Here is a 13,392-nt window from a genome sequence, read left to right as displayed (position 1 = left end):
TGGCTTAAAGCTCAACATTCAAAAAACTAAGATCATGACATCTGGTTCCATCACTTCATGGGAAATAGATGGGGAAACAGTGGAAATAGTGTTAGACTTTATTTTATGGGGCTCCAAAATCACTGCAGATGGTGATTGAAGCCTTGAAATTAAAAGATGCTTACTCCTTGGAAGGAAAGTTATGACCAACCTAGATAGTATATTAAAAAGCAGAGATATTACTTTGCCAATAAAGGTCCATCTAGCCAAGGCTGTAGTTTTTCCAGTGGTCATGTATGGATGTTAGAGTTGGACTGTGAAGAAAGCTGAGCGCCGAAGAATTGATGCTTTTGAACTGTGGTGTTGGAGAAGACTCTTGAGAGTCCCTTGGACTGCAAGGAGATCCAACCAGTCCATCCTAAAGGAGATCAGTCCTGGGTGTTCATTGGAAGGACTGATGCTGAAGCTGAAACACCAATACTTTGGCTACCTCATGTGAAGATTTGACTCACTGGAAAAGACTCTGATGCTGGGAGGGATTGGGGGCAGGAGGAGAAGGGGACGACAGAGAATGAGATGGCTGGATGGCATCACCGATTTGATGGACATGAGTTTGGGTAAACTCTGGGAGTTGGTGATGGACAGGGAGCCCTGGCATGCTGTGATTCATGGGGTCGCAAAGAGTCAGACACGACTGAGTGAACTGAACTGAACTGATCAGCTTGCTGGAGAATCGTGTGCTTAATTAATTTCCATGACAGTAGGTGCTGTAAAAGAAGAGTATAAGGTATTTCAAGAGTGTATAATTCAGGAAGGAGATAGAGTAGCCGGGGGGGAGGGGCAGCTGGTACTTGATCCGTGTAGTTGGGGAGCATCCTTGAAGAAACGGCATTTCAGCTAGGTCCAAAGGATGTGTAGGCAACGTCAGTGAAGAGGGGAAGAGGATGGTATAGGCAAATGCCCTGAGATGGAAGCGAGTATGCTGGAAGTACCGAAGGATGCCCGTGTGCCTGGGGGAGCATGGGGGCTGGTACCCATGGAGAGGTGGTGATGCAGGTGAGCCTGGAGGCTGTTCATGAGCCTGTGCAGCTGCCGCCCTTCCCACCTATAAGCAGACACCTCGAGGACTTGGGTTTGTACACTCAGGCGAACTCCAGAAAGAGGCACCTTCATAGCGTCAGGATCCTCAGGTGAGTGGCCCCAGGAGGGCCTGTCCATTCCTTTGCAGCCTCCTGGCCCTGAAGTAGCCCCAGAGCTCCACTTGGAGCCCTCTGCGGGGCAGGTGTTGACAAGCAGTGAGGAGGTTATTCTGGGCACAGGGAAGATAGTGGGAGTTACCTGGATTTGGAAAGGGGCCATTCAAGCAGAAAGAGAGGCGGAGGAGTTGAGTGCCAAGAAATCAATGTGTTTTGGTCAACACAGTTCACCTGGGAGTGTAACAATTTAGTTCAGCAGCAGCAGCAGAACGTGCCTCTTCAGAACTCGTCATGTCCAGGAATTAACTCAAGAGTCAAAATCCAGCCTTGGCACATAGTCGCCCTAACGGTGTTTCTTTTGTGAAACATAACAAGTCAATTGGGAAATAACCTTGGAAGGAACCTTGATTGATTTTTCAAAGAAAACAAGAACTCCTATGAAAATTTACCTGAAGTCTATTAAAGCCATCCTCTAAAGCAGCTTGTAAGAGAAACTAGACTAGATTGGGGTCCCATTTTGCAAAAAGCCATTAATTTGTTTTCTCACACTTTGGGCCTCTATTCTCTTCATTTTTCCTGTCAGGTTGCTTCATTAAGTGAAAAACTGGATGATGAGGGGCTGTAGCTCACTGTTGTTTTTCTCCTGTTGATGCCAAGTGCATCTTTATATACCTTCCAGCCTCCAATTATGTATTTTGAAATAATAAACTATCTTATAGTTAGTCTTAAAGTTAGTTCAATCAAGATAACGATTGAAAGATTGAATAGAGTTTCCTCCAGGTTTTGTAATTAAACACAATACCAAGTATTGCCAAAAGTTCAGTACCTGACTTTAGACTTAGTAACAATGGGACCTCTGTTTTCTCATCTGTAAAATGGGAATAAATAAACCTGTTCCCCTTACTGAGGAAAGATAGGAGAGTGCTTTATAGGTCACCATCCACATGTTAAGTATTAATAAGATAATAACTATCATCACTATGACCAAGAAGATTATTCATCCTAAGACTCAAAGACAGTTTACATCTGCCATGCAAATTCTTTATCTACAAGTTCCTCTTCTCTCTCCGCTCTCCATTTCCACAGACGTGCATAAGAAGAGCATCTCAGGGCTATCGAAAAGGGTGGCCATTCTCTTCTACTTCCCAGAGAGGAAGAAAAAATATTTTATGACTCTTAAAAACATATTGTAACTGTCAAATGTACTTAACGAGCAGCCATCAAAATTGTAAGTTATAATCAGAGTTTTCCTTTTGTTCAGTGACAATGTAAAAAAAAAAATCACAAATTTTACATGAAGATGGAAAAGAAAGAAAAGAGCATGAATACTGAAAGAATTTGGATGGTGATGGCATTGCCCGAGGATTAGACAAAACACCCATGGCTTAACACATAATAATGGTTAGTGTGTTCTTGGTGTCTGTGGAGAAGGGCATTGGAGTAGGAAATGGCAAACCACTCCAAACCATTCTTGCCTGGAAAGTTCCACAGACAGAGGAGTCCGGCGAGCTACCGTCCATGGGGTCGCAAAAAGTTGGATGCCACTGAGCAAATTTCAGCAGAGAGGGGCACGTTTTAGGTCTGCTGAGTCTCTGTAACCTGGTACATTTTGTAAAGTCAATCATATTTCTTCTGCCTCTCCTCTTCACACCACAACAAGAGCCTCCTTCCTTCCTACCTTTTTATCAGTGATTTCCATTACCAGATTGAGAGTCTTCCCTGCTCTTATGCATGAACAATGAAGCGTTATGCATTTGACATGAACCACAAGAAAAAGAGAAGCTGAGATGCCCCCCTGCCCAGAACGGACCTTTCATGGGGTGCCAAGGGGAGGAGCGGCGAGAAAAGTTTTTCTCTTTTCTGATTGTAAAACACTTTCTCTTTCCAAACTCAGGTGACCGTGACAGATGGTGGCTTCTCCCCGAAACAGTCGACCATCTGGGTGGTGGTTCAGGTTCTGGACGAAAATGACAACAAGCCCCAGTTCCCAGAGAAGGTCTACCAGATCAAGCTGCCAGAGCGTGACCGGAAGAAGCGGGGAGAGCCCATCTACAGGGCGTTTGCATTCGACAGAGACGAGGGCCCCAACGCTGAGATCTCCTACAGTATCGTGGACGGGAATGATGATGGGAGGTTCTTCATTGACCCTAAAACCGGCATGGTCTCTTCCAGAAAGCAGTTTACAGCAGGGAGTTACGACATTCTCACGGTAAGATTTTACTGAACCTCAATAACATTAATGAGGGTGAGGAAGTTATTTTCTTATGCATATATATGTTTTAAGCAAAAACAAAAAAAAATCTCTGGACTAAAATGTGCAGCCACATAACAATGGAAGGCTACTTTCTGTTGCAGTGACATTCCTAAATAATGAGGCCATTTTCTCCATTTCCAGTGCACAGCCTACTCCATCATTTACTCACTTACACTTTCTGTAACCCCAGATCATTTCGAGGCCCTGAGCATAGCTGTAAACTGAGGGGAGGGGAGCAGCAGAATAACATAACCTGCCCACCACTCAACATGTCCTGAAGACCTCCCAATGAAAACAGCTCTTGTAATTGTTGACAATGTGATAGAACATGAATTTCACTGTATAAATTGAGGGACACGAATCACAGCTAGGCTTATTCTGCAAAAAGTGAAAAATCTTAAGTAAAACATAACATTTTTCGTTGTTAGAAAATCAAAAATAAAAACAAGTATGAGCACCGTCTCAAATAAAGACTTAAGCTGTTAATACCATGCCTAAGGCACCATCCTTGGGGTTCCCCCAACCCCAACCACTTTAGACATGTAGCAGCTATGCCTAAAAGGAGACTGGTCAGCCCCACCCGTGATGGGCACTTTCCAGGGTCCCGACAACTATCAAGAGTTATCGCCATCTGCCATCTTTCTCTCAGTCTTCAGTCTTCTCCGCTGTGTATGGTCAGTCCTTTGTTATTTTAAAGGATGGTCTGAGTCCATTTATTTTTTTTACCTATGGACTGGTCTTGGGCTCCATTCCCTGCTCAGCAGTGTATTCACAAGAGTGAATACAGAAAAGAAAATAAAAACCAGTCCTGTTTCTACCGTCAGCAGTTCTGATGTAACAGGTGCTGCTGCAGTTGTCTGAGACTTGCCGGTGGAAGTCTTTGAGGAACAGGTGGATTGCAGTGGATACTGTTGGTACCCTGCCCAGATCCCCTTTATCAGGCTGGTCCAGCCATCCCCCAACTGCTGTGAGTGTTGACTGCTAAGGGCTCAAAGCTGATTCCTTCTTCAGAGAGTCATCCTTGGCTACACTTCTCAGCCAAGATGATCTATACGCCTACACTAGCCCAGCAGCCCACGGCCAATTCCTAACTGACACCAGATATAAAAGCCCAACCTCCTTGCCTCCAGGTGGATCCAACTCAGTAGTGCAGTGAATGATTCAGAGCTCCCTTTGGAATCAGGCTGAGGTTAGACCTCAGCTGAGACCACATCCTTGCTTAGCCTCCTCCTCTGTCTATCCCGTTTTCTTCACTCCCTTTCTCATGGGAACACTTCCTTTTGAAATCATTTGTACTCACATCCCTGTCTCAGACTCTGCTCCTGGGAAACCCAGCCTGAGACATCTGTCTTCAAGGGCCCTTCCTCTCACAGAAACAGGCAAAGTGATCACTCATGAACACAGCACAAGGGAGCTGAGTCGTCACTGTTTTTAAAGGCTACAGCTAATAGCAGTGCATCTGGAAATGGTATTTTTAATGCAACTGTTTACAATCCGTTTTTATTTTGGTTTTTAAATTTTCTGTCACTGATGGTTTGCTTGTTAGACTTAACTGCAACCCACCACCCCACCCCCCCGACACACACACACACACACACACACACACACATACATTTAAGTCCAGGACAGCATAGCAGTTAACCCTACATATCTGGGCAGGGAAACATGCTTTTCTCAGCCCTTATATCTGACCACAGAGAAGAGTCATTAACACCCCCTTCCTTACTCCACTGCCTCGAGGGGGCCACGTTTCCACCAAGAGAGATCATCTTCAAGGTTGGCTTAACCAGAGGGCCTCTGAGATGAATTTTGCAAGGTTGATGCCTTTCCCCTGCCTCCTCCCATCTCACTTTTGGAATCCCATGTGACTATTCTATGTGACAATGACAATGCATTTGTTCCTTTTGCAACACTACCACCATAGCCATAAGAAATCAAATTAGCTCTTCTTACTTTTGTAGCTGTCATTCATGTCCATACAACACTAAAATTTGCAAGTACACCATTTGTTTTTCAAGTTTTCCACATCTGCAAGGTTGGCAGTGATTCAAAACACCTTCTGGCAAATGTGCTCTGGGGCCCCATGTGCCCGAGTTGCTTCCCACAGTCCCTGAGCCTGTTGTCCTCAGATCGCTCCCCCGTCTTCCCCTTGCCAACCCCGTCATGAGGATGGACTCTGAGCCCCACAGCATAAGAGTGACAGATGCAGGCTTCCACCAGGACCTGGGCTCTGAAACAGCTCTCTGTCCTCTCTGTGTGTGAGTAGATCAAGGCTGTGGACAACGGGCGCCCTCAGAAGTCTTCCACGGCCCGCCTCCACATTGAGTGGATTAAGAAGCCGCCTCCTTCGCCTGTACCGCTGACCTTCGATGAGCCGTTTTACAACTTCACAGTCATGGAGAATGACAGAGTCACCGAGATTGTCGGGGTGGTGTCTGTGCAGCCAGCTAACACCCTTCTGTGGTTTGACATCGTCGGTAAGCTTGAGTCCCCAAGGGCAGTATTGGGCAATGTAATCACGGATTGTTCAGAGCAACTAGCAAAAAAGAAAAGACAATAACAACAACAACAAAAAAAAACACTTAAAGACTATGCTAAGATGAAAAGATGTATAGTGCTGGAATGCAAAAGAGCCAGTAAAATGAATAGTCGACCTGTGCTTTCGTTCTGAGTTCTGTAGCTAAGCTGAACCGAAAGTGCTCTGGCTGGAGTTTCCATAGTACGTTATTTACTGCAATCTAAATGTCTTTCTGTGTGTCATTTAAATTCTATTGTCACACTTGGCTAATCTCATTTCTAAATGTATTGATGGTACTAGACTTGCTGTCCTTCATTTCTCTCTTTTTCTTCACCTTTTTTCTGCATTCTGTTCTTTTTTTTTTTTTTTTCTGCTCCCGACTGCCCTGCTTCAAGGTGGCAAGCATGCTCAAGAGATGTTCTATATTCTACAGACAGCTTGTGGGCAGAACTGTTCAACAGAAGGTACCCTTAGTGCAAACACATTTGCTAAAATACAGCTATCCAATCTGCCTTTTACGGGTTTTTTTTCTTTTTAAGCAAATTAAATTACATCTTTCATAACTGCCTGTGACAGGCTGAAGTGCAGCCCACAGATTTCATACACGCCTCTAACAGCGATTGCATTACTCATATCCAATGACTCCTTTGTTTGAGGTTCGATGGGGTTTGGATTTGGGGTGGAGGGGGGGGTTGTTCTGATTTCTTTAGAGAAACTTTTTTCTCTGTTTTTGAGGTATGTGGGCTTTTTGTTGTTTGATCTTTTCATAGGTTAGTTTACCTGGGCCTTTTCCAATTGAAAAGTAAATTCAAATAGATCCCAGCCCCTCAGTTTTGTAGGAGTGCCATTTGTAGACCAAAAGCCCCCCCAGGAGAGTCCCGGGCTGCTGTCCACAATAGAAAGGACAGGAAATGGAGCCTAGATGTACAGCCAGCGAGAGCTTCCTGCGAGAGCCAAATACAAAAAGCAGATGGACGCAGGCAGGGGAGACCTTAAAAGCAACCTCTAAATTCCTTGAAAGAAAGCAAGCAAGCACACCAGGCTGCAAAATGACAGGGCAAAACTGCCCCTTCACCACCCGGCAGGGAGAGGCGGCGGAGAGGAAACGAGTGCTGAGGACCAGGAATCCAAGCGAAGGGAAGAGTGCGTCCCAGCCCTGGGTCTGACGCTGGGTCCAGCTGAAGCTGACTTCCCACGGTCCTCCGTGGGAGGCGGTGACTCTGGAGAGCTGGTCTGGGGGAATCATTTCCTTCACGTGTCACTGCTTGGATAGGATGGGCAGGAACCTGCCTCACTTCCCAGGAATGACTGGGTCTGGGGAAAGCATTTAGAACATTCCACATCTGTTTTAATGAAGCACAGAAAAGAATGAATGCCCCGTGGCCCCCAAATGGAACATCAGTAGAGGGTCCCCTGAACTTCCCCCAAAGAAAAGGCTTGCTCTCTACCTATTTCATTTTCTAGAATGCTGGTAGACCGGCTTTCTTTCACTTAATGGGCATGGATCACACCATCCCTGTGCATGACCATCGTCATTCCCAGCTTTCCACTCCATCTTCATTTCCACTTAACGCCTTTGAAATGGCACCTCTTCTGATCCATGAAAGATCTCTCTGCTCCTCCATCTTCTCAGCTGTGTCCTCGCACCCCAGGCATCGCCTGGCTGTCGGTGCCCCATCACCTTTGGTAATTCCTTCACCACCGCCCCGTCAGGGTCACAGAAGATGCATCTCAGTTTCAGCATGTCTCCAGTGCAACCATGACTTCTTTTCGGTAATTCGAGGGAGAGTGCAGTGGAAAGCCAAAGGCCGAGGCTCCTGCTGCGCTGTCCTGAGCCGTGGGAGGACTTGCCCTCTGCCATCAGTGATCACTTCGTCTCCGTCCTTCTCCGACACTCCAGTTTGCAAGCGCCTCTACGGGCTGACAGCACTGCTCCTCTCCCTTGCATGATGCGTGCATACAACCTCTTGACACGCGGCACATCCCACCAACCCCAGGATGCCCTTGCATGCACCCCTCTTCAGAAATCTCACAAGCACACCTTTCTCTGATGCTCAGTCTGACCGGCCACCGGACCCCAGTTATCCAAGTCATTTTTGCGACTCCTTAGCATGCCTGCGTGTGTGTGTGACTGTGTATAGGAAAGCATGCCTGATGATGCTACATGTAACCTGACTTGCATGAATTCCATTCAGCAGTATTCGTGCTGGCGTACGTGTTCATGGTGTTTATCTAGGCTTCAATCTAAACCCTTAAGGTCAAGGTCTTTGCGCCCTCACCCTTTCTCCTGCCATTGCTTTTGTTGATCTCCACCCAGGGTGAGTGGGGTAATGATGCCAGCCGATGGAGATGCCCCAGGCAGCCCGTGTTTTAACCCCACTGATGCCTCCTGAGACCCATCCAGAGTCGCTGTGACCTTCCACCGTGTTCTCAGCCTCAGCCACCACAGCGCCTTTGGCCAAATGAGAACTGGTCCAAGAAGAGACAGGCAGTTGACAGACCAGAGTCCTTCCAGGAAGGAGTCCCTTTAGGCTGCTCCAAATCATATCTAGGAGTCATGATCAGAAACATAGCATCCATTTTCATGTTTCTCCATCTTTATTCCTAAATCTATGCTCCTTTTATAGAATCTTTCCAGTTTTAGTGCTCAGATGCTTCTCTTTATGGGCTTCCCAGGTCACTCAGTGGTTAAGAATCTGTCTGCCAGTGCAGGAGACTTGGGAGACACAGGTTTGATACCTGAGTCCAGAAGAGGCCTGGAATAGGAAATGGCAACCCACTCCAGTTTTGTTGTCTGAAGAATTCTGTAGACAGAGGAGCCTGGGAGGCTACAGTCCACGGGGCCACAAAGAGTCAGACATGACTGAGAGTGCATGCAGCAAAGGCTCAGATATGACTGAGCGTGCATGCAGCCGAGTCAGACATGACCGAGCCTGCATGCATGCACTTCTCTTAATATGGACCTACTAGGTTGTCCCTCTAGCCTAGATGCTTCCGTCACAGATCTCACTGTGTATCTGGTAACATCCAGTCAAGCTTCTCCTGCAAATTAAATTCACTGGGCCAGATGCCCAAACAGAACTTGATTTTATTTCCATCCCTGCATCCAGCCAGCCTCTTGAAATGTCAACTCTTTAAGTCATGGAGAAAGTACAAACTTTTCCCCAGGTGCTGGCTGCGTTCAGAATAGATATGGTCCCCCTTCCACCAAATCCCCACTTTGAAATTTTTTTCTGATCTCAGAGAGCCATATTTTTCCAACCTGCTGACAACATCTTTTCCTCTTCTCTAAAAACCTATTGTTTCCTTTATCATATTCAGATGTTTCATTCTTTCAAGATTTCTTTCTTATTTGTCCTTGGCCCCCAGCACTCTCCTCTGTCTCTTTCCTTCTTCCTTACCCAAGTATCTTTCTTGGCCAAGCTAAGATCGAGGGGAGATAAGGGAAAGGGCTTCTCAATGCCTAAGAAACTTAGCAGGGTGCTATAGCGGGATGGACACCTATACACACACTCACGGTTACAGACCATACCTCCTCCCAGCCTAACACAGCTTCCAGATGCTCTAACTAATGAATTTACATTAATTAAGCAGAAATAGTGTTCCAGCATGCCTTTTCCCCTGAGAGTATTGTCTCCTTATTTCCATATTCCCAGTCTTCCCAATTCCCAATCTTGATTCTTGTTTAACTGCATTTCTTTTCCTCCTACTATCATATGAATTCACAAAAGCTGTGTAGAGAGCAAGATTTTGTTCCCAAGCCGGGACCCCTGCATCAAGGACCTGCCAGATACTTTCTTGTGCCTCCAAAGGCTTACAGTGTCACAGAGCTAGACTCTCTTCAGCTTCCAGAAACAGAAGCCCACTTGTAACCAAGTTAAGAAAGCTGTAATTAAAAGGAAACGTTATAGAGTTCAGCTGTTCTGTGTTTAAACAGCCCATTGCACAGCATGTTCCTTCCCTGCGCTAAAAGGGAGAGAAGACGAAAGGAACAAAGCTAACCCACAATCCTCTGTGGCTTCTCACGTATCTTCACACTTCTCGGGAGACTATGATTTCAACTCGGCAGCGTCTCGATTTACATACTCTCTGATGTGCACGCAATCTGGTTCACAGTCCCTGTCTCTTTATCCTGCTGACAAATATTTGTATTGTAAAGACCGCCATTACTACACACTCCAAACGATTCCTCTTTACTTCCAGTCTGATGGGAGATACTACCACCCACTTTTCTAGCTTTTCCCCTGACTTAGACTAGGAAAACTGTTTTTCTGGTAGGCAGTAACCACTTAACCTATCTCTGTTTGTTTGCCCCACCTAATGCATAGAGAAGGAAATGGCAACTCACTCCAGTGTTCTTGCCTGGAGAATCCCAGGGACAGGGGAGCCTGGTGGGCTTCCGTCTATGGGGTCGCACAGAGTCGGACACGACTGTAGCGACTTAGCAGCAGCAGCAGCAGCAATGCATAGAGAAGAGAAAAGTTGTTCTTTGAAAATAATCCCCTGATGGCATAAGGTGGCATGTGGGTCCAGCTCAGCTGAAACACATTTCTGTGTTGCAGGAGCATGAAGACACCCTGGGCCCTTAGTCTGTCATTGCTTCTTGAGGAATTTGGTTTCTTGACTGCTTCTGTCTTGCAAGCTTAGACCTGTCCTTCTAGAACCTCACCCCTGATGGGGCCATTCCCTGTTAGGGTTCCATCAAGTGTGTGTGTGCTCAGTCATGTCCCAGCTCTTCGTAACCCCATGGACTATAGCCTGCCAGCCTCCTCTGCCCATGGGAGTTCACAGGCAAGAATTCTGGAGTGGGTTGCCATTTCCTCCTCCAGGGAATCTTCCTGACCCAGGGATTGATCCTGTGTCTTCTGCATTGGCAGGTGGATTCTTAACTACTGAGCCACCAGGGAAGCCCCAGGGTTCCATCAAGTAGGCAAGTTAAACTGTTTGATGTCACCCTGACTAGCATTAACCTCTCTGGGTCTTCTCTAACTCAATGGCCACATTTCTTAATCACAGAACTCCCCCTTACCCCTCCCAAGAGGGCTGTCCCATTTCTAATACAGCTCTCCCTCCATCAGGGCGACACTTGCTCAGAGTCATCAACGACATCATTTCTTCTCACTGGATCCCCAACAAGCCTCTCATCTCCATAGCAACCATGTGGTCTATAGGAAAACACCTGAAGAAACTTTAGGAAAATAATAAAAAGCCTACAACTGCTTCAGATATTATTGTAAGAAAATGAATTTTAAACCAGATTCTAGAAGGGATTTTCCTTCCTACCACTGTTTCTAACCTCCAGCCTGCTTCTCCTGCCTCCCATGTAAATATCCATTTTAGCCCTGTACTGTGCTTTCTTCCTTCCAAGGCAGACAGTTATTCATGATCAAACCACAGAAATAGTGTGTAGTATTTTCCCTCAAGTTCGGTGTGCACGCTGAACTTGAATGAACAGCTTGCAAACAATTCCCGTAATTCACTGAGATTCTGTGGCTCAGTGTTTGGGAAGCTTCTCCCATAGCTCGTCTCCCTTGATTGATTTTGAAATTTTGGTTGATAGTTTTACCATTGTGAGTAGGGTGGATTGGAATCAGAGCTAGGGGAGGGGTCTGGAAGCTTTTCTAAAAGAAAAGCTCTGAGATAGTCACCCCTGGGTCTCGTAATGGAGAGACGGTGATTTCTTTAAAGGAAAACTTAACTGGTTCATGGCCCAACACCCTGTTGCCCGCACATTCCAGCAGTAGCTGCTGGCTCCAAGTATTTTCATTCCCATCCCATTTTTCAAAGCTTTTTGGGGACCCTCCAACTTTTGATGTTAACTTTAGAATCCAGTAGAGATCCAACGGAGTAGGCAATGGCACCCCACTCCAGTACTCTTGCCTGGAAAATCCCATGGACCGAGGAGCCTGGTGGGCTGGAGTCCATGGGGTCGCTAAGAGTCGGACACGACTGAGCAACTTCACTTTCACTTTCCACTTTCATGCATTGGAGAAGGAAATGGCAACCTACTCCAGTGTTCTTGCCTGGAGAATCCCAGGGACGGGGGAGCCTGGTGGGCTGCCGTCTATGGGGTCGCACAGAGTCGGACACGACTGAAGCGACTTAGCAGCAGCAGCAGCAGAGATCCAACACACCTCTCATGGCTGTCTGTTTACTCCTTTGCACCTGTCTTGACCGAAAATGGTCAAAGAGAAACATCCCCTGACATGAATTCTCTGTTATGTGGGCTGTTCACAACCTCGCTTATGACCGTCTCTGCCGCACGCCCCTGCAGCAACGCTCAGGCTGTGACTTCTCTTAATCCCCACGTTGCTGATCAGCCCAGCTGGCGGTGTCTCCCCCTCCCCACCCTGTGCTGAGCCCAGCGCTGCCGCCCCAGCACACTCTGGCTTTGCATGTTGTTACTGGCTCTGAGGAAGCACATCTTCTTTAAACGGACACTGCTAGTGAAAGCAGACTCATTCCATCTAATAGGCTCATGCCAGATGAATTGGATGTGGGATCCGATGAAATGAAATCACCTTTCAGGCTAGAAGGGAGCCTGAGAAATGAGGCCTGGGGGAGAGAGACAGAGTCATTCATGAAATGGGAGGCTTAAGTGGTAGGTTATGAAATTGCGGGAGGGTTGATGGTAAACTGCTGGTCTAGATTCTGTATCCCTTGTCAGAAATTCATTGTAAAACTCAGGGACAATTTGGGGAACCTGGTTTTACATGAAATCTTGGTTTCACTAGGAGCAAAAATCCTAGAAGTGAGCATCAGAGGCTGCTAGCCTTATTGATGCATGGAGAGATACTCACAGGGTTTCTCCAGCTCACCGTGATCTGCTTTCTCCTTGTCTATCTCCCCTGCTCCTTTCAAGGTCTAGAGTCTTTGAAACAACAAAGGTGGATGAGGGAGATACGCACACACATGCACGCACACGCAAGAAGAGAAAGAACTGTAAAAAATCACTCCCACATTGAGCAGCACTCCCTGTGCGCTGCTCAGTGTTTGATAATAACCAAAATGGGAAACGAATCTGAAAAAGAATAGACAAATGTGTATGTATAACTGAATCACTTTGCTGTACACCTGAAACTAACATAGCATTGTTAATCAGTTACACTCCAATATAAAATAAGGCTTTTAAACTACCATAAAAGTAGTCAAAAATGGTTTTTGATACAAAAAAAGACTAATGATGCACCTAATCTATATGCCATATGTAAAATATGTAAATTTTATGCCACTAAGCATAATGATGATGTATTTCTGCATAGGGAGGGCCCCGAGGAAAACGTGAGCCTTAGGCAGTGAGGGAAAGGGTATATAATTGTCCAACTGAAATAGTAACTGAAACTGAAAGTCGTTGCTTGCATATCCTCTAAATTTCATTTTTATTTGTCTTTGGAGCAAACCAAAGCTTTATCATTTGCAGAGCTTCCAATTTGCATTGACTTACA

The 13,392-nt window shown here is 46.1% G+C and overlaps 1 protein-coding gene across 1 annotated transcript in view; it reads left to right on the top strand.

Moving 5' to 3' along the window:
• The first annotated feature begins 999 nt into the window (after positions 1-999).
• Positions 1,000-13,392, top strand: part of LOC129542122 (protocadherin Fat 3) — a 177,055-nt gene continuing 164,662 nt past the window's right edge. The window contains 4 exon segments of the mRNA XM_088832281.1: positions 1,000-1,035; positions 3,070-3,384; positions 5,696-5,906; positions 6,343-6,411. Coding sequence (XP_088688407.1) covers positions 1,000-1,035; positions 3,070-3,384; positions 5,696-5,906; positions 6,343-6,411 — 631 coding nt within the window.

Source organism: Moschus berezovskii, chromosome 25 (assembly GCF_049115385.1).
Source record: "Moschus berezovskii isolate FMDL1 chromosome 25, NW_MosBer_1.0, whole genome shotgun sequence".
Taxonomy (NCBI): domain Eukaryota; kingdom Metazoa; phylum Chordata; class Mammalia; order Artiodactyla; family Moschidae; genus Moschus; species Moschus berezovskii.
This window is presented reverse-complemented; position numbering and strand designations above follow the sequence as displayed.